The sequence below is a fragment of the Rhineura floridana genome, chromosome 17, assembly GCF_030035675.1.
Source record: "Rhineura floridana isolate rRhiFlo1 chromosome 17, rRhiFlo1.hap2, whole genome shotgun sequence".
NCBI classification, from domain to species: Eukaryota; Metazoa; Chordata; class Lepidosauria; order Squamata; family Rhineuridae; genus Rhineura; species Rhineura floridana.
Genome location: NC_084496.1, coordinates 30,113,383 through 30,132,212, shown reverse-complemented (window position 1 = coordinate 30,132,212; position 18,830 = coordinate 30,113,383). Strand labels below are relative to the sequence as shown.

At 48.0% G+C, this 18,830-nt stretch overlaps 1 protein-coding gene across 3 annotated transcripts in view; it reads right to left on the bottom strand.

Annotated features, from left to right (window-relative positions):
• The window catches only part of WIPI2 (WD repeat domain, phosphoinositide interacting 2), a 31,127-nt gene extending 29,883 nt beyond the window's left edge, over positions 1-1,244 (bottom strand). For 2 of the 3 annotated variants that reach the window (XM_061599435.1, XM_061599436.1), the window contains exon 1: positions 822-1,244. In XM_061599435.1, coding sequence (XP_061455419.1) covers positions 822-895 — 74 coding nt within the window. In that variant the 5' untranslated portion in view covers positions 896-1,244. Of the gene's footprint in view, positions 1-458; positions 659-821 lie in introns of those variants that run through there. The other variant, XM_061599438.1, reaches the window with a different exon arrangement.
• Between the last annotated feature and the right edge of the window lie 17,586 nt (positions 1,245-18,830).

Here is an 18,830-nt window from a genome sequence, read left to right as displayed (position 1 = left end):
ACCAGAAGCTGCAATCAGAGGAAGTTGACTGGCCCAGCAAATTGGCTTTGCCTCAATCTCCCCTTCTTGGCACTCTTCAAATCCATTCATCGGACCTGACCTGCCACCTTCCCTAAAAGGACTCATATCCCTAAAAGGATACACCACTTCCTACTATTGTTTGCCAAAAACACCTTCTCATGCACCCGACTTCTTGGGGAGTGATATAACCTCCTTCATTACCTCTACATTGACTTATAACAAAGCATTTTCTACTCAGTAAATTCTAGAAAGCATGCAGTCTTCACAGTTAGAAAAACAAAATGAAATAAACGCAATGGTAGCTGTGTTGGCTTATAAGAAAAATCCCAAAATCCACATCAGAAGAATATATTACCCCAGCTGTAACGCTGCAAAACAGAATGCAAGCTTTGGCGTTATCGAGAGCTCTTCATTACGCTAGCCTGGCCTTCTCCTACCTGGTGCCCTCCAGCTGTTCCCTGATGGGAAGCCCAAGCTGGTTGATAAATATGGCAGCAGCAACAGCAGCAGCAAGCTTTCCCCTCTTTCCATCCTCGCTTCGTTTACCACTGAGGCTGATGAAGAGCTCTTTGGAACCCGGAAGCTTGCCCGCTACTTCATGAAATTTTGGCTGCCCCTCCATCCCCAAATGAATGACGCGCAGGATTCTCACTCGAGGGATAACCAGGCACATGCACTGGGGCCGGGGGGGCACGGGGCACCCGCTCCGCCTCCCCCCCCAGACTGTGGGGGGGGGGGCTCCGCCTCCCCCTTTCGAATTTTCACCCCTCCCCCTCGCCTGGCCACGCCCCTCGCCTTACGTGTTGTCCTGGTTGAAGTTGGCGAAGAGGAGTTGGCCGGCGCCGGCCTCGCCGCTCTGACTAGCCAAGTTCATGGCGCTCCCTCGCGGGTGTCCCCCTATCCCCGGCCGGCCGGCCGGCGGGAAGGGCAGGGCAGGGCGGAGGCTCAGCCTCGACGACTCCCGGCCTCGCTCGGCTCCGGCCGCCTCTTCATCCCTCTCAGAAGTGCCTTGTTTACGCTCCGGTAGTGGCCGGAGCCTCAATGCGCCTGCGCCATCCCCATAACCCTCCTCGGCACGGCGCAGGCGCTCTGCAGCCGGTGGTGTCCCAGGCCGGATACTGTAGCGCTGGTGCGCCTGCGCGTTTCCCGGAAGCAAGACTGGTACGTGCACGTGTGCGTGCTTTTTTGCGCCTGCGTGGTGTGGTCCCTCTGCTGCTTTTGAGGCTTGTGGGTCTCCAACGTTTAAACCCTTATTCCCGCCCCCCAACCCAATTCTTATTTGCTGTAGTTTCAACAAAGCATTTAAAGGAGGAAAAAAAGTAATAACAACAATAGTAAATAAAGAGATCCATTAAGTAGCTTAACGTGCCTGACAAAATGAAATAAAAACAAAGCAAGGAATTATTAATTCACTATTGCTTAATAAAATCAGTATTTTATTTTTAGAAATAATTACATGTCCTATTACTAAAGCACAATTGTTAGCAATGTATTAAAACAAATGAAGAGGGGAGAAAAATTAACACCCTTTAACGAGTACTGTGCCCAGTTGTGGACTCTGTAATTTAAGAAGAATATTGACAGACTGAATTGAGTCCAGAGCAGGATGACAAACACGGTGAGGGGCCTGGAGAGCAAGTCCAGTGAAAAAAGATTAGGATGGCCACTACTTATATACAGTATCACCAAAAAATAGAAAAGGTGTTACCCACAGGCCTGGTTTTACGGCAAGCCAAACTATGAACATTCAGGTTCCTGGAGAGAAGTTTGCAGACATTCTGCTCCTCCCCAGGCAGGTCCTTTCTCCTTCCGTGTCACACTTAGGTAAATCAAGGTTTGGCTCAGTGTGTTGTTTGAATGAGGGCGTGTGGTTGAGCTCCTTCCTCATTAACCATGAGCCAAAGTTTGTACTTGGCTACAGCTTGTGGTTAGTGAGGAGCGTGGCTCTGTTTGGACAACACACTAAACCAAGCCTTGACTTAGCACAGCGTGGGAGCAAAAAGGAACGGGGCTGCAAGTCTGCATGTTCATGCGATCTCAGTAAGGCATAGTTTGACTTACCATGTCATGCCAGCCAGGCCAAAAAGAGATAAAAAGATGATACAGATGTGCACAAAATGTTCACGTGGTAATTTAGATGTATAGATGCAAATTTAGAAATAATTACTTTAAATACAATCTCACTCTAGTGGGGAAAACTGCAACCAGGTGACCTGCTGGGTGCCTGCGCCATCTGTTTTCCAGGTGCTAAGTGTTGATGGGAACTTCAAGGTTTTCTCTGCTCTTAAGAGGTTTTTTTAAAAAATCAACTGGACTTGCACCAGACAGCCCTTCAAATAGAGGATGTCTTCAAAAAGGCATATCAGCAGCACCTGCAGACCACAATACCTGGCTGATGGGCCTGGGTGGGTGTCAAGTTGTACAGAACAAACAGGGATGGGATGCACCTAAGAAAAAGCTACAATCAGGACCAGTGCCAAGGGTTGGCATCATAAGGCACTTGCCAAGGCCCGTACCCCAGTAGGTAGCCCACTGCTGACTTCAAGTCCCCAGATGTGGTCTTCCTCCTCCTTGCTGTCACTGTTTGTTCATCTGTGCTTTCTGAGCACGTGAGCAGTGCCAATGGCGAGGAGGAGGAGGAGGAGCTGCTGTACCTTCCTCTCTCTCCTCTGGGTAGTGGTCCCTAGAAGAAGAATGCAAGTGTCTTGTCTATAGAAAGGTGGGCATTGACAAATCAATTTTTTTCACCCCTGTTCCACAGCTTACTCATACACACACCCCTCAAAGTTCAGAGGGGCTTATTCAAGAAAAGTAAGGGTAGCTGTGTTGGGTTGGCCCATAAGAAAAGTTCCAAAATCCCTATGGGCAATACAGAAAATTACAGCACTACAACTAATGTGTACAACGTTGTCTTTCAAAATGTAATCCCTCCATGTTGAATGAGTTTCCAGTCCCAGACAAGCTTTAATGTTCATTACCAAAAAAAGGGGGGATGATTTTATTCCTTATGGCCATTTCTAACTTAATTATTTAGACAAATTTGACTGTGGAAGAGACAGGCACAGAGGAGAAGATGAGGCAGTGGAAAGTGAAGTGATGAAAAACAGCCTTTCCTCTTGGCCTTCAGATGGGTTGCCTCTGTGGGCTTCTTCATTTGTTAGTAAGCAGGGCAATCTGCTTACCCCAGAGCCTCTTGTGAGGATGTCAGGATTGGTTTGCATGAAGTACAACAGACAGCGGTGGAAGAGAATGGATATTAAAGAGCCACAAAATGTAATTGAAAGCCTTGCTGAGGAAAAACATCACTAAGAGCTTGTTAATTTCCCAGGCTCCTGATTGTACTTCAGTGGTTGGACTTGATTCACTGTTCACCAAGGTGGTGTCTAAATCTCTAACCCTAAACACACTCCTAGTAATCCCCATTCAGTGGGGCTGACATTCCAGTAAGCATGCACATTAAAGATATTTTGTTTTAATATGTTTTTAAAGATGTTTTGTTTTAATGTGTTTTAAAGTATTTTGCTTTTAAGATGTTTTAAAGTGCTTTTAGTGTTTTTGTTTGCTGCCCTGGGCTCCTTCTGGGAGGAAGGGTGGGATAGAAATTTAATAAATAAACAATAAACAATATGTACTACACTTGTGTGCTTTAAAAAAAATCAAGGTAAATCCAAACATCACAAGCCAAACAGCACTGATGCTCAGCTCTTACTATAAAACAACCCTGACTACAGAACAAGGAAGGGACTGTAGCTCCATGTAGAGCATATGTGTTGCGTGGAGAAGGTCACAGATTCAAATTCTGACATCTCCATTTAAAACAGGATCCAGGTAGCAGGTGCTGGGAAAGGCCTCTGCCTGAGGCTCTGGAGAACTGCTGCCACTCAAAGTAGGCAATACTGGGGTTGTTGGTCAAATAGGCTGGCCTGGTGTAAAAACAGGTACACAATTTAGGGATGAGACATTTCAGACATTTGGGGAGTAATGATGAAACTGAGGTTATCCTACTTTGGACACATCATGAGAAGACATGATTCACTAGAAAAGAGAATAATGCTGGGAAAAACAGAAGGGAGTAGAAAAAGAGGAAGCCCAAACAAGAGATGGATTGATTCCATAAAGGAAGCCACAGACCTGAACTTACAAGATCTGAACTGGGTGGCTTGTAACAGATGCTATTGGAGGTCACTGATTCATGGGGTCGCCATTTATTTATTTATTTTGTTGCATTTATATACCGCCCATAGCAAGTAGCTCTCAGGGCGGTAAACAGAATAGGATAAAATACATACATCATAATAATAAAATCACAAAACATATAAGACACAATGAAAACAAAATACAATTAAACAAAATATAAGATGATAAAAGGATTAGTATTACAAGATTAAAAAGATAAAAAGATGAAAATGATTAAAATGCCTGGGAGCATAAGAAGGTCTTTACCTGGCGCTGGAAAGATAATAATGTAGGCGCCAGGCGTACCTCTTCGGGGAGGCTATTCCACAACTCGGGGGCCACCACAGAAAAGGCCCTAGATCTAGTAACCACCCTCCGGGCTTCACGATGGGTTGGTACCCGGAGGAGGGCCTTAGATGCTGAACGAAGTGAGCGGGTAGGTTCATAGCGGGAGAGGCGTTCCACCAGGTATTGCGGTCCCACGCCATGTAAGGCTTTATAGGTCATAACCAGCACCTTGAATCTCGCCAGGAAGCAAATAGGTAGCCAGTGCAGGCGAGCCAGAACAGGAGTTATGTGCGAAGACCGACTGGTCCTCGTCAATAGTCTAGCTGCCGCATTCTGCACTAGCTGAAGCTTCCGAACTGTCTTCAAGGGCAGCCCTATGTAGAGCGCATTACAGTAATCCAATCTCGAAGTTACCAGAGCATGAACAACTGAGGCGAGGTCGTCGCCATCCAGATAGGGGCGTAGTCGGGCTACCAAACGGAGATGGTAAAACGCGTTCCGTGCCACCGAGGCCACTTGAGCCTCAAGAGACAAGGAAGGGTCAAAAAGGACCCCCAAACTACGGACCTGTTCTTTCAGGGGGAGTGTAACCCCATCCAGAACAGGATGCACATCCACCATCTGAGCGGGGAAGGCATTCACCAACAGTGTCTCAGTCTTGTCTGGATTGAGTCTCAGTTTATTAGCTCTCATCCAGTCCATTATCGCGGTCAGGCAACGGTTCAGCACATCAACAGACTCACCTGAAGAAGATGAAAAGGACAAATAGAGTTGCGTGTCATCAGCATACTGATGACAACGCACTCCAAAACTCCTGATGACCGCACCCAGAGGCTTCATGTAGATGTTCAAAAGCATGGGGGACAAAACCGACCCCTGAGGGACTCCACAATGGAGAGTCCAGGGTGTCGAGTAATGTTCCCCAAGCACTACCTTCTGGCGACGATCCGCGAAGTAGGAGCGGAACCACTGCCAAGCAGTACCCCCAACTCCGCGAGTCTCCCCAGAAGAATACCATGGTCGATGGTATCAAACGCCGCTGAGAGATCAAGGAGAATCAACAAAGTCACACTCCCCCTGTCCCTCTCCTGACAAAGGTCATCATACAGGGCGACCAAGGCTGTTTCAGTGCCGAAACCGGGCCTAAAACCGGGCCTAAAACCATAAGTCATAGTTGACTGGAAGGCACATAACAACAACAATAACACACCAATAGCAAGTTTGGAGTGGAGTGATAGATGATGAGATAACCATTTTACTTTCTGATCAGATGAAAATGAACGCCAGGCCTGCTTTTTGAGAAACTGGTGAAAACAATTGCTAAAAAACAATTGTTAAAACAATTGTTAACTAACTTCATGTTGCAGAGAATCCATCCCTTCTTGGACAGGGCTGACTGTGCTTTTATTTATTTATTTGGAAATGTTGCTTTATATTCAAAACTATATTTTCTGACTTCCATAGTTGACTACAGCAATGCGCTTCATATGGGACTGCCTTTGAACGCAACTCAGAAGTCTCAGCTGGAGTGTAACGCAGCTGCCCACATTTCATCAGGTGTTGTGTATAAGTTGGGCTACTGTGCCTCTCGCTCCGGCTGCCTCTGTGCTTCCAGGCCCAATTCAAGGCTCTAGTTTAACATTTAAAGACATGGGGCCCCACAAACCTGAGAAACTGCCTCTTCCTATATCAGGCATCAGTCCATGCGTACCATGCATCTTGTATAACATACCATGACTACTCCTTAGGTACACTTCCCACACTTCAAGCTTTTGCGGCTCTCAGGCATGTTCCTTGCTGTATTTTTATTGTTCCAATTGGTACCACTGGAGGGCACTAACATGTAGCAAATCAAGACTTGCAGCCTGCAGCACAAAAGCCCCTCACTGTCATGTGTACTTGCTTTGGTCTGTCCTGAATCTTCCAACATTCAGCTTCATTGGATATCCATGAGTTCTAGTCTTGTGAGAGAGGGAGAAAAACCTCGCTATCTACTTTCTCTGCTCCATGCATAATTGTATAAATGCCTATCATGTCCTCCCTTAGGAATATAAGAAGCCGTCATATCAAGACAAACCACCGGTCCATCTAGCTCAGACTTGTCTACACTGACTGGCAGCCCTGCCCTTATGCTTTTTATCTGCATTTTTGTTTTATTTTATCTGGAAGATGTTTTTATCTTTAAACTACACCGCTGGTATAGCACAGTGGGGAGAAGAGCCTGGCTGGGAGTCCAGAGTCTGTGAGTTCAAATCCCCACTCGTGTCTCCTGGGGGTCAAGGGCCAGCGAAAGATCACCCCCACAGTGAGTGGCTCAGGGGTTACGTGCCCTGCCACCTGTGCAGCCGTGGGCAAGCTGCAGAGTCTCAAGGAGCCCAGTTGCCCCCCAGCTGGCAGTTGCGGACAAGGAAGGGGCTGGCTTGTGCAGCTGTGGCAAGCTGAGCAGGCCCTAGCCAGCTGGGGAGGACTAGCCTCAGAGGGAGGCAGTGATAAACCCCCTCTGAATACCGCTTACCATGAAATCCCTTTTCATAGGGTCGCCATAAGTCGGGATCGACTTGAAGGCAGTCCATAGTTAGTTATCTTTAAAAAAACTGGACCTGCACTAGAGAACCCTTCAAATATAGGACTGTCCTCTGTAAAGCAGGACAAATGGCTACCCTAAAATATGGGCGTGGACAGGATCTCTGATGTGAGAATAAGAATATTAAAAATATATGAATTCCATATTTCATGTATACAATGGGCAAGCTACCTTTGGGGATGCCTGGAAGAAACTGGACCCAAGACCACAGACATGTGGGATGACCACTGGCATTCTTGATCAATTGGCTGTGGGAAGGTTTCTACCAAGAGAGTCTGCAGCTCAGTAGAAGTGCTCTGTTCTGTGGTGGTTTTGCTGTGTGCTTCAAGAGACACTCGTTTCCATAACAACCACATCCAGGCTTTAAAAATAGTAACTTATTTTTCATTCAGCTCGTCTTCTGCCCTTAGGACCAAATCTATTTTTGTCCTGGTGGTTTATTTCAAGAGTCTTTCTCACCCTGGTGAACTCTGTGGCCCCCAGGGCAAAGCGATGGCTTCGCAAAGGGACAGAGGTTTCATGCATCTAGGGTTTCCACCTGGCCAGAGGTTTTGCACATCTGTGTATGTGTGTGTATGTGTACATACACCCCCCCAAAGTAAGTCCTGTGGAATTCAACAGGACTTATCCTGAGTAAATCTGTTTAGGATTGCAGCCTCAAGGTTCTTTGTTCCACTCTTAGGAAAGGAACTCTGCACATGCTCAGAGCCTCATCCAGAGGTACCGAAATTTTTAAACGCAGCAGACCTGGTCTTCTTTCCTGTTTTCCCTCCATATCTCCTCTGCCAGTTCCTTCAATGCCTCTGCCAAGGTTCTGCCTGTGAGAACAGCAAGTGCTGTTCACACGATGGTTGGGGGTTCTACAATGGACATTGCTGGAATTTGCAACAATCCAATATTTTACTGCTCTGACCAGATTCTGTGCTGCCTGATAACCAGTACTGAGATCTGAAGAACTAATGAACTCCAGGTAGTTCCAGGTTTCACCCTTGATTTTCCAGATTGTGCTAGGATCTGCCCCTGAGCTGACATTCTTCCATTCTGTCTCCTTTCACTCCTTCATATATTCGGTCTGCCCCTTTCCATGATTTGCTAGCTTTTGCCCTTGCTCCACCTCTGACTTGCAGGCTCCCTATACAGTTGTCTCTCTGACTTCTCAGCATAATGACTCTGCCCCAACTTCCTCGCTTCTGACCCAGCTCCGCCTCTACCTCGCTGACTTCTGCCCCATCTTCCCAGCTTCTGATCTGACAGTCCCAGCTTCCTAGCTTTGGAGGCAGCTCAATCTCTGCCTTAACAGCTTCTAACATGACTCAGATACCAGCTGGAGGCCTGCCTATCCAGAGAAGTGCTTGGCTGTAGGCCTGGACTCCACAGGAGGAAAGGGCTGGCTGCAGGTGATTTATAGGAATCAGCTGAGGCTTGGGGTCTGGCTCTGGCAGCTCCAGCCTAAAAACTCCAGTGCTAGGTTACAAGAGCTGCTGGAACAATGTCTGTATACCAGCTTGGTACCTGACCTGGTATGACAGCACTCTTCAAGTATGTGAAAGGTTGTCACACAGAGGAGGGCCAGGATCTGTTCTCGATCGTCGCAGAGTGCAGGACACGGAATAATGGGCTCAAGTTTCAGGAAGCCAGATTTCGGCTGAACATCAGGAAAAACTTCCTAACTGTTACAGCCATATGACAATGGAACCAATTACCTAGAGAGGCAGCTGGACAGCCATCTGTCGGGAATGCTTTGATTTGGATTCCTGTATTGAGCAGGGGGTTGGACTTGATGGCCTTGTCGGCCCCTTTCAGCTCTACTATTCTATGATTCTACGACCTGGCAGCTAATCAGACCTTGTTTCTTGCCTGACTGCTTTGTTGCTGTGGACGCTGCTGGGACTCTGACTTTGGACTGGCCGTGGATACCGCCTTGGTGTTGCCCTCAACCGTATTAGTGCTGGGAAGTCTCTTGCTTCCTGAGGAGCCTGATGAGAACAGCACAGGGGCAGTGCCTCAGTCTCAAAGAAGTCTGCAAAACAAGGCAAGGGCCCTTTAGCCAGCCAGCCAGTTCCTCCAGAGAGGTGGAGCCTACCACACTCCAGGTCTTGCCAACCTATATAAGGCTCTAGCTGCCTCTGGGAGGAGAATCCTTCACCTACCAGCAGACTCTTGGAGCTGTCCAGGGTCCTGATCTTCTCTGTCTCCTAACCTGACCTGACCTGCTTTGCTTTCGCTGGACGTTGCCTGCTGCGTCCCCTGTGAACCTTAAGTGTCCGTGGAACTGGACACGTTTCAGACTAGGAGTGCTTTCATTTGTTCTGTCATTTTATTTCAAGTCTGTTTCTTTAAAGAAGAAGTGTGGTCAAAGGTGGGTGAGAATGATGCCAAATGGACATGGTTAAAGGGAGGAGGGGTGGGGTTGCAATATCAAGAGCACCTGCAAGAGATTATCTTCTGCGGGGTCTGCAGCTCATAAAGAAGGCTGTAGATAATACTGATTCCTAAAGACCCTCCTGACAATTAAGGAAGCTGCCATCAAGGCATCTTAGGAAACAGGAACCTGAGCCAAAGTATTCCCTGCCCGCATGGTGCCTGGCTATGCTGACTTGCAGGTTTGTAGCCAAGGTTCCTGCCGCAGTGTTGATCAAAACGGAGAGAGGTGCACCTGGGAAAGTCCAAGTCCACCTTGAAGGAGCAAGTTAAGCTGTGCTAGCAGGCCGTGAGAATCCAGGGTTTAAATCCTGCGGATGCCAAGAGGTAAATGAATGTGAAAGCCTTAACAGAGTACTTAGCACTCAGCACAGGATTGCACCACAAAACCAACATCAGATTTAGTGTCATGAAGAGACTCGACAGCAAAGAAGTCGAGCGCTGGTGGAGCAGAGGTCATGTTGGGAGGAGGAGTTTATGATTAACAAGAATATTATTAAAATAGTGTTCTCCCTGCCCATGATGCCCACAAAATTTTAACAAGGCTTCCTTAGAAGAGAAAAGGTAGGGATGCAACAGGGAGAAAGATTTGCAAGGGACCAATCACTAGGGACTGTCCCTGCTAAACAGGAACTCTTGGAGCATACCGTGTGTGACCTGCAGTCCTGTTCTCCTGTGGAAGCTGAAGTGGGCTGGGTTGTCCTTGCCTGGGAAAGTGTTTATTGTTGAACGTGCCAGGAGAAAACTGACCTGTTTTTGCTGAATGAATGGGAGCTGCTTTCTCCTCCCCACCCTTCACCATGTTCTCAGCCACTCTGTATTGTGCTGTTTTCTGCGATGGATCACACATTGCTGAGCAGCCTGGAAGGCTGAGAGAGGCAAGCCACACAATGTGCATGAGCGGGTGGGGGGAAGAGAGAGAGTGCGGCGTTGTTCCCAGAAGTGATGGATCCAAGAGGGAGGGAGGGAGGGAGGGAGGGAGGGAGGGGGAAAGCTTTCTAAAATTCATACCCTGAATGCTTTGCTTTACAGCCCTCCATTTGAAGGCTGCTGAAGTGAAAGGACAGAAGTGACATACAAAACCTCCAATGGACTCAGCTGGAAATCTTCCACTGGTGTGTGCTTATATAAGGGCAGAATATATGTTGGCTGGCAGAGAAAGGCAGAGTACAGGAAACATGGCTTGAATGCAGACCTATGAACATTTTGCACCCTGGTGCTTGGGCCAGGCTTTTTAGGAGAGGGGGGCGCTTGGGCCAAGTGCCCTGACTAGGCCATGTCCTTCCTGGGTGGCCAACGCCCTCTTTGCCACCATCACTGCTCCCCCTTCATGGAGCTGTCCCAAGGCACTCTGCTGCCTGAGGGGAGCAGGAAATGGCAGAGGTGCGCACATCCACATCAAGGGGTGTAGTCGTACCGGAGCTGAGTCAAGCTATTTGGGCACCTTGAGGCAGAACGTTTCCACAAACGCCTCTCCCCCTCCCCGACGGTAAAAAAATACTCCAATACATCTCGCCTTCTTACCAGTAGGATTCCTAATATCTGTCTGCCCCCTCTTTCAACCAGGGGCGCTAATTCAATCAGGGCTGGGGGCACATGTGGCCCTCCAAATATCATTGGACCCCAACTCCCACCAGCCCTAGCCAGCATGGCCAACAGTCAAGGATGATGAGAGCTGCAACATCTGGAGAGCCTCTGGGCCACCAGCCCTTGCTGAAAGGGAGGCTAAACAAGCGATGGGAGAAGGGGTCTGTCAATGGCTACTAGACATGATGAGGGTCATGTATATCCCATGTTCAGAGGCTCTGTGCTCATGTTCCCCAGCAACTGGTGTTCAGAGGTACGGCATCCCTGACCCTTGAGGTAGAGCAGGCCATCCTGCCTAACAGCCACTGGTAGCTTTATCTTTCATGAATTTGTCTAAACCTCTTTTAAAGCTCTCTAAGCTGGTGGCCATTATAGCTGCATCTTTTGGGAGTGTGTCCCATAGTTTCACTCTGCACTGCATGAATCATAGCATGGTAGAGATAAGGCCATTGAGTCCAACTCTCTGCTCAATGCAGGAATCCAGCTTATGCATTCCCGACAGGTGCCTGTCCAGCTGCCTCTTGAATGCCTCTGCTGTTGGAGAGCCATCACCTCCCTAGGTCATTGGTTCCATCATCGTACCGCTCTAACAGTTAGGTTTTTCCTGATGTTCATTCGAAATCTGGCTCCCTGCAGATTTCCTTTCTTGTCTCTGTCCTGAATCTCCAACCATTCAGACTCATTAGACGGACCCGTGGATTCTAGCATCACAAGAAAAGCATCTCTATATCTACTTTCTCCATTCCATGCATAATTGTATACACCTCTATCATGTCTTTTTTTTTTCTAAACTAAGTAGCCCCAAACCTTTCCTCACAAGGGAGTTGCTTCCTGGCCACTCTTGCATGTGGCTGGTCACTATGCGGAAAAGGACACTGGCCTAAATGGAGCCTTAGCCTGATGCAGCTACTCTTGCGGTTGCAACACTGTAGACTCCCCCCTGAGAGTGTGTTTATGTATACATGCTACAGTTTGGGTCCATATTTATGCTTCTGTTGAATAGTTCTGCCTGCAAAACTCAGGGCAAAATAGACTTCCTTCCTATTGTAGATTGCAAACCACCTCTGCATGGTGTCTACTACAAACTGTATTCACACATGCTCCCGACTTCATGAAGGACACATTAAAAGGCAAACGCGCCAGTGTGAATGGCCATCAGACACTCCACCTCAGACACAACATCCGCATTCTCTGCCATCCCTTCAAGCACAATGCTTCTCAACAGAATCTCTGTCAAGTAATCAACTGTGGAGAAATCAAGTGATCAAGTGAAAGGAAGTCAAATCCATGCATTGGGTGTGATCTTGGGCCAAGAGCTATTTCTCAGCCAGACACAGTTAGGGTTAGGGTCACAGGGTTCTTGTGATGAGCCAGTGTGGCGTAGAGTGGTTAGAATGCTGGACTTGGACCTGAGAGACTGGGTTTCAAATCTTCACTCAGCCATGAAGCTCACTGGGGGCCTTGTGCATCTCTCAGGCTCTCAGGGTTGTTGTGAGGATAAAATGGGAAGAGGGAGAATTGTGTACTCTACACCACTTTGAGCTCTTTGGAGGAAAGGTGGAATATGAATATAAAAAATAAATTAATTAAAATTTAAATTAAAAATATGCATGTAAAGAATAATCAGGTAAAGAATAATCAGTATATTGTACTACATCATTATGCACCTTAGGGCTTTTATTTTATTCTATTAAAAAAATTCTGAAGTTAAAAAACTTTGCACTAAATGTGCTGGGGGGGATATGCCTAACTGAAAAAGGGGGGAGAGGGTGTAAGTGAACTCTGGTTGTTCAGTCCCACAATATGAACATATAAGCATCATCCTGATCCTTAGGGTTTTTTGTATACATTGTCATCTTCAGTGAAGACCATGCCAAATCCAGCACAGCAAAAATGATAGAGTTGGAAAGGGTATTGGAGATCATCTAGTCCAACCCGCTGCTCAATGCATGATGCAACTACGCCATCCCTAACAGATGACTATCCAGCTTCTGATTAAATATCTCCAGTGGAGGAGAGCTCACCACTTCCCACAGCGATATGTTCCACTGACAAACTATTATTATTATTATTATTTATTAATAATAATAATTAATAATACAACTAATTTCTAAGGTAAAGGCTGCAATAATCCTTATCTGTTTACCTGTAAGCAATGAGCTCCACGGGGCTTACTCCTGAGCAGACTCGCCTAGGATTGTGCAGTTAAAGCCTGCACACGCTGCCTTCCTAGGGCTTACACCTGAGTAAATATGCAACGAGGAAGAGAGGGGCGTCCTTGCAGGCATAGCAGGACTTTCGGGAGAGAGGCGATCCAGAGCCTCCCCTCCTTGCTTCCAGTCCGGGGCTACTTGATCCGCGCGCCTCGGCGGTGTATTTTTAGCCCTGGCCCCAGCAGCCTCTGGTCCAACAGGCGATTGGACTGGTGGCTTGGGCCACTTGGAGCACGAGGCGAGCGGGGGCAGAACTTTCTCTCCCCCCTCTCCGGAGTGTCAAGCGGCTTCACGACACGGGCACAGGCACTCTCCCCCTCCTGCTTGCTCCAAGGGTGCTTCTTAGACGCCCGCCTTGCCTGTCGGTTCCAGGGTTGGCGTGATATCCCCCCTCCCCCCCCCCGCAACAGGGCTGGCGCAGAGGGAGAGCCAGAAGCCCCGCCCGGCCAGGAGCCCCCCTCGCCCTCAAAGGTCAGCCCCGCGGACCTCGAGGGACCCGCCGTGCCTTCTTTCTCCCGGGGGCGCCTCTCGGCTCCTGCCCGCCGATGCCGGCGCCGGCAGTCCCGGCTGGAGGCGCGGATGAAGTTAATCGGGCGGGTGATGCGCTGCTGCGGAGGAGGCGGCGGCGGAGGCGGCGGAGGCTGCCTCTCCTCGCCCGGGGAGCCCCCGAGAGAGACTTGCGCCCCCAGAGCCCCTCGCCTGGCGCCCAGGCCCTGAGGAGGGACCCCCGCAGCGGCTCCGCGCTCCCCCTCACCTCTGGCCCCCGACTGCCGCTCTCTTCCTCTCCCCAAGCTGGAGTCTGATGGCACCAAAAAGATGGTCGTGTCCAGCCTCCTGGATTTCCAGAAGACCCGATATGCCAGGTAAAGACAGGGCAAGGCTAGACAGGTCTCCTCAGGAGTCAGTTCCCTGAGTGCGGGACTGCTTGCTCCCGCGTAAGGGAGATTTGCACGTTCCAGTGACCCGAAATGTCTCTTGTCATCCTAAGCCTCTTTGCGCAGACTTTGCCCTGAATTGAACAGGACTCCGCGGTGTCTGTGCTTAGGATCGCAGCCTTGGAGGGTTCAAGGAGCTTCACGGTGTTCTTGGTAGTGCTTATTGTTATCCTTACAACAAACTTGTAAGGTAGGCTAGCCTATGTTGGCAATTTGGGGCAGGGACACGACTGAGCTGAGAAGACGCACGGCTAAAGCTCCCTGGCAGGGTGAGCCGATGCAAAGGAGGTGGGGGGGGGCTCAGGTCTCCTGCAACTTTTAATAGTTGCGTCGCAGGGGTTTTGCTGAGCACTTAAAGACCGGGGGCTCACAGAGCCCTGGACACACATCTACAGGTGTGGAGAGAGGCAAATGTGGGTCTCTGGGCAAATGGAGATGGCGGGCGGCTACTCTGGCAACAAGCCCAGCCACCTCGTCAGCTGTCCTCTGTCAAGGAAAAGACTTCGGGTTCAGGCACCTGTTGTGTAGAAAGAATTTCCACAGGTGTGACTTGCGGAACCCGCTGCACCTGCTGAAATGATATCAAAAAATTAGAGCTTTCAACTTTTATTGATTGATCAGTGAGACTAGGAATTGCTGATTGGGCAAAATGTTCTTTTTAAAAAAACAACACCAAAATTACTGTTCAATAAGTACTTATAACAGCTGCTGATGGCAGGCCGGGCCTTAGAGGAGGCACACAGGAGGGGTCACATGCTGGGCACGCCAAAGGTCCCAGCACCTCCCAGCGGGGCTGAGAAAGACCCCGTTTGAAACCCTGGATGGCCACTGCTGGTCAGTGTATAGATAATAGGCGACAATGGAGCTCGATGGACCAGATTTGGTATAGGCTGCTTGCAGCACATCAGGAGGTTGGCAAGGCTGCTTTGAGCTGTGGATGGGAGAGAAAGTGTTGGGGTCACAAGGTCTTCTGCAAATTCCTCTGGCAGACCTGCGGACTCTCTTTTCTGGAGCTCATCTAGGTCCTGCTTGTTTAGGGCTAGCGGGAAGTTTCATTTGGCCAATTGCAAAAGGACCTGAAGACAACGGTCCTTCCCCTGTCGCAATGCCCCAGCCTTTTGCAACTGGAGGGAGGTGGCATCTTTACCCAGAGGTTACAATGCACATGGCAAGCAACAGCCAAGTTTGATGCCTAACCACGCCTTCAGTGGTGGACTGGCGGGGCAGATGGCAGGAAGACCGACAGTAGCAGAAGCTCAGCCTAGCCTACCTCGCAGGGTTGTTGTGAGGATAAAATGGAGAGGGAGGAAAACCACATATGCCACCTTGAACTCCTTGGAGGAAAGGTGGGATTTAAATGTAATGATATGATAAGTAAAAGGAGTAAGCTGCAGCCAGAGCCATCCCTTGGGTGGGTTAAGGCAGGCAGGTGGGGGTTGGAGGGGCCAAGGCTGGATTAAGGTGGTTGGGGGCCCTGGTCCCCTTCCCCAAACTGGGTCCCCATTCCCCATAAAAGAAGTGCATGACGTAAGGTACCGGAAAATACACCTTGAGGTATCTTAAAGACTTAACAAATTTATTAACAAAAGCCATTTAATATGCAGAAAGAAAATGCTCTGTGTGTGTAGTTGCAGATTTTAAACTCACTTCTCAGTGTTTTTGGTCACTTCCTATGCTAGGTCAGTCACCAACTCTCAGCCTAACCTACCTCACATGGCTGTTGTGAAGGTCTTTGTACTATGAAGGTCCATATTTTTCCGGGATCCACCCCTGAATATTATAATACAGCTCCATTATAGTATAGTACAATATAGTACAGCTCTAAGGCTTCAACCAATCTTAATCTATCCTGATTATTGCATGTTTTACCAAGACATCATTCTACTTGTGTTCAGTTGCACAGGGGATTGATTCCTTAGGCCTGTAGCTACTGGGGGTGGGGGCTATAGAAAGCTGAGTTATATACTTTTATTTTATTTAATTTTTACTGCTTACTGTTTTAATTGTATAGGTAAAATAGTAAGAAGTCAGATTTTTTCCTGATTGCCCAGTGAATAAAACCTGCACCTACTTTCCGGTGTTCTGCCCCAACAGCAAAACCACTGAGATAACTAACGGGATTTTTAATGTTATAGAATCATCTTTATTTTATTAATAATGGATCTGTATTAAAATTATTGTTGATTTTATACCCCTCTTTTATAAAACTTTTTCTTTTATAAAACTTGTAAGCTAAATATACAGGAAATTCCTAACGACCGCCTGCATATTGTGTAGTATCATTTGCAAAAAATAAACTTATAGGGATTACTTTACCTTAGAGAAAACCACCAGAGCAAAAATGCACCTTGGCTGTTAGGAAGAAAGGAAGGGCAAAGGGGGAATCTAGTCGGTCTTTAGAATTATGGAGATTCCAAGGACTAGAGAATCAAACGGAAGGGACAGCAATCCCTTTTTGTTTTAACAATTTTGTAGCATCAGCAAACTTGGCTGCCTCACTGCTTCCCCCCAATTCTAGGTCTTTACTCTGTAAAGTAGGGCACCTGGCCACCCTACAGAGTAAGCCATTCCTGCTTATGGACCTGTGGGCCTTCAGATGCAACTCGGGTCAGCCCCAGCCAGCACAGCCAGTGGCCAAGGGTGACTGGAGCTAAGATCCACCAACATCTGGAGGGCTTCACATTTCTCAGTCCTGCTTTAAATGAACAATGAGGGGGGAAATGGCCAAACGTAGCCCTCGGAAAGGTTGGCTCTGTTGGACATCCCGGAGAAGGATAGTTCTAAAGCAGACATTAATCCCCCCAGATGCTGAAGTGCAGCTCAGTCACTGTGAATGAAAACGTGTCCAATGCAGTTGAAATATGGAAGAATATTAGGAAGTTTCTGGTTTAATTTGTTCTAACACCCAATTATTTCTTTTTCATGGTCCATGGTATGCACAAAGCTCTCCTCCAACACCACATTTCAAATGCGTTTTTCTCTTATCCACTTTTTTCACTGTACAACTTTCACATCCATACATAGAGATCGGGAATACCATGGTCTGAATGATCCTGACTTTGGTGTTCAGTGATACATCTTTGCATTTGAGGACCTTTCCTAGTTCTCTTATAAAAAACACTCTAGAATATCTTAAAAACAAAAGACTTTAAAACATATTAAAACAAAACATTTAAAAGTTTTTTTGTTGTTGAAAAAACTTTGAAAGCATCTTAAAAAGCAATTCCAGCAGAGACACAGACTGGGATGTGATCTCTACTTTAAAGGCTTGTTGAAAGAAGAAGGTCTTCAGTAGGCACCGGAAAGATAACAGAGATGGCCCCAGAGATGCTACAACACTACGGGTCTGCTGAGCAGTATCAGTGGCACGTGGTGGCCCCTAGTTCCTGTCTTAGGCACAGTATGAAGCAGCTTCTACAGTGTATTTAAGCCCTATTTAATTAATGCACCTTCTCCTTGGTTTCCTTCCTCTAATAAAATTTATTCAACATTTGTCAATATATGGGGCTTTCTTCTTCTTTTTAGGAACCAGAAATCAGGCATCAGATTCTGCCCAGTGCAAGAGTACCTGCAGTCCAGCATTTTGATGTACTGATTGATTTTACAAAAATTTCTGCCACCTGCGCCTCCATTCTGAAAGAGCTCCCAGGGCAGCTAACAACCAAAACCAACAGATTCAAATGGCGTCCATCTCAATTAAAACAATAAAATGGAACATTTACTGAGGATTAGTGACAGTGGCAAGCTTAAAAGCACTTCAAGTGCATGCTGGCGAGGTAGAAAGTGCTACAGCCAAAGTGGTAGCTCTGCATCTCTCAGGTGCTCCTCTAGGCACCGCTTACGTTAGAAGTCAGTCTAAGTCACGCTGCTTTCCATGAGGCTTGCTCCTCCCAGGGCCGGTCCTGCCTTTAGGCAGAATGAGGCTATTGCCTCCGGTGGCAGATGCTGTGGGAAGGCAGTGGCAGCCTGACTCCAGCAAGATTCATTTGCCAGACCAGTTGGCTTCTGAACTTGGGGGGGGGGGGAGGCAGAAGGAACCATCTTGTCCTTTCCCTGAAGGAGAATCATGCCTGGGTCCAGCCCCTGCTTATTTCCAACACGTGTGCAGAGGGTTGAGGCCTTACAGCCCTAAAGCTGGCAGTTGAGGGGCAAACAGAAGATTAATTAAGGAAACAAAGTATCCAGACTCTGAGCACCAGGAAGTCATCCCCCAAAATGTGAAGAGCGGCTGCAGGGGCCAGGGCAAGACGCTGTGCTTGCAGAGGTGAAAGCCAAGAGAGTGACTAGGCTGGCGGCTGGATCTCATTTCAGTGCTAGGGACAGTAGGAGAGCCTCTCCCACCCCACCCGAGGGCAGCAGCAGTTGAGCATAAGGGGCGCAAGGACTGCCTCACCACTTCTGCAGCAAAGAGCAGGAGGGCCAGCAAATACTTGCAGCTGTCCTGTGTGAGAAGTGAGCGTTGAGCAGAACATTCTCTAATGCTGACATTCATTTTGGCTGCATTGAGTGGGGGACTGCAAAAACAAACTGCTCCCCAAGCATCTGTCACTTGTGTTGGATGCTCTTTGGTGCCATCATATCTTTGCTGCTTCTTGGTGCCATGTT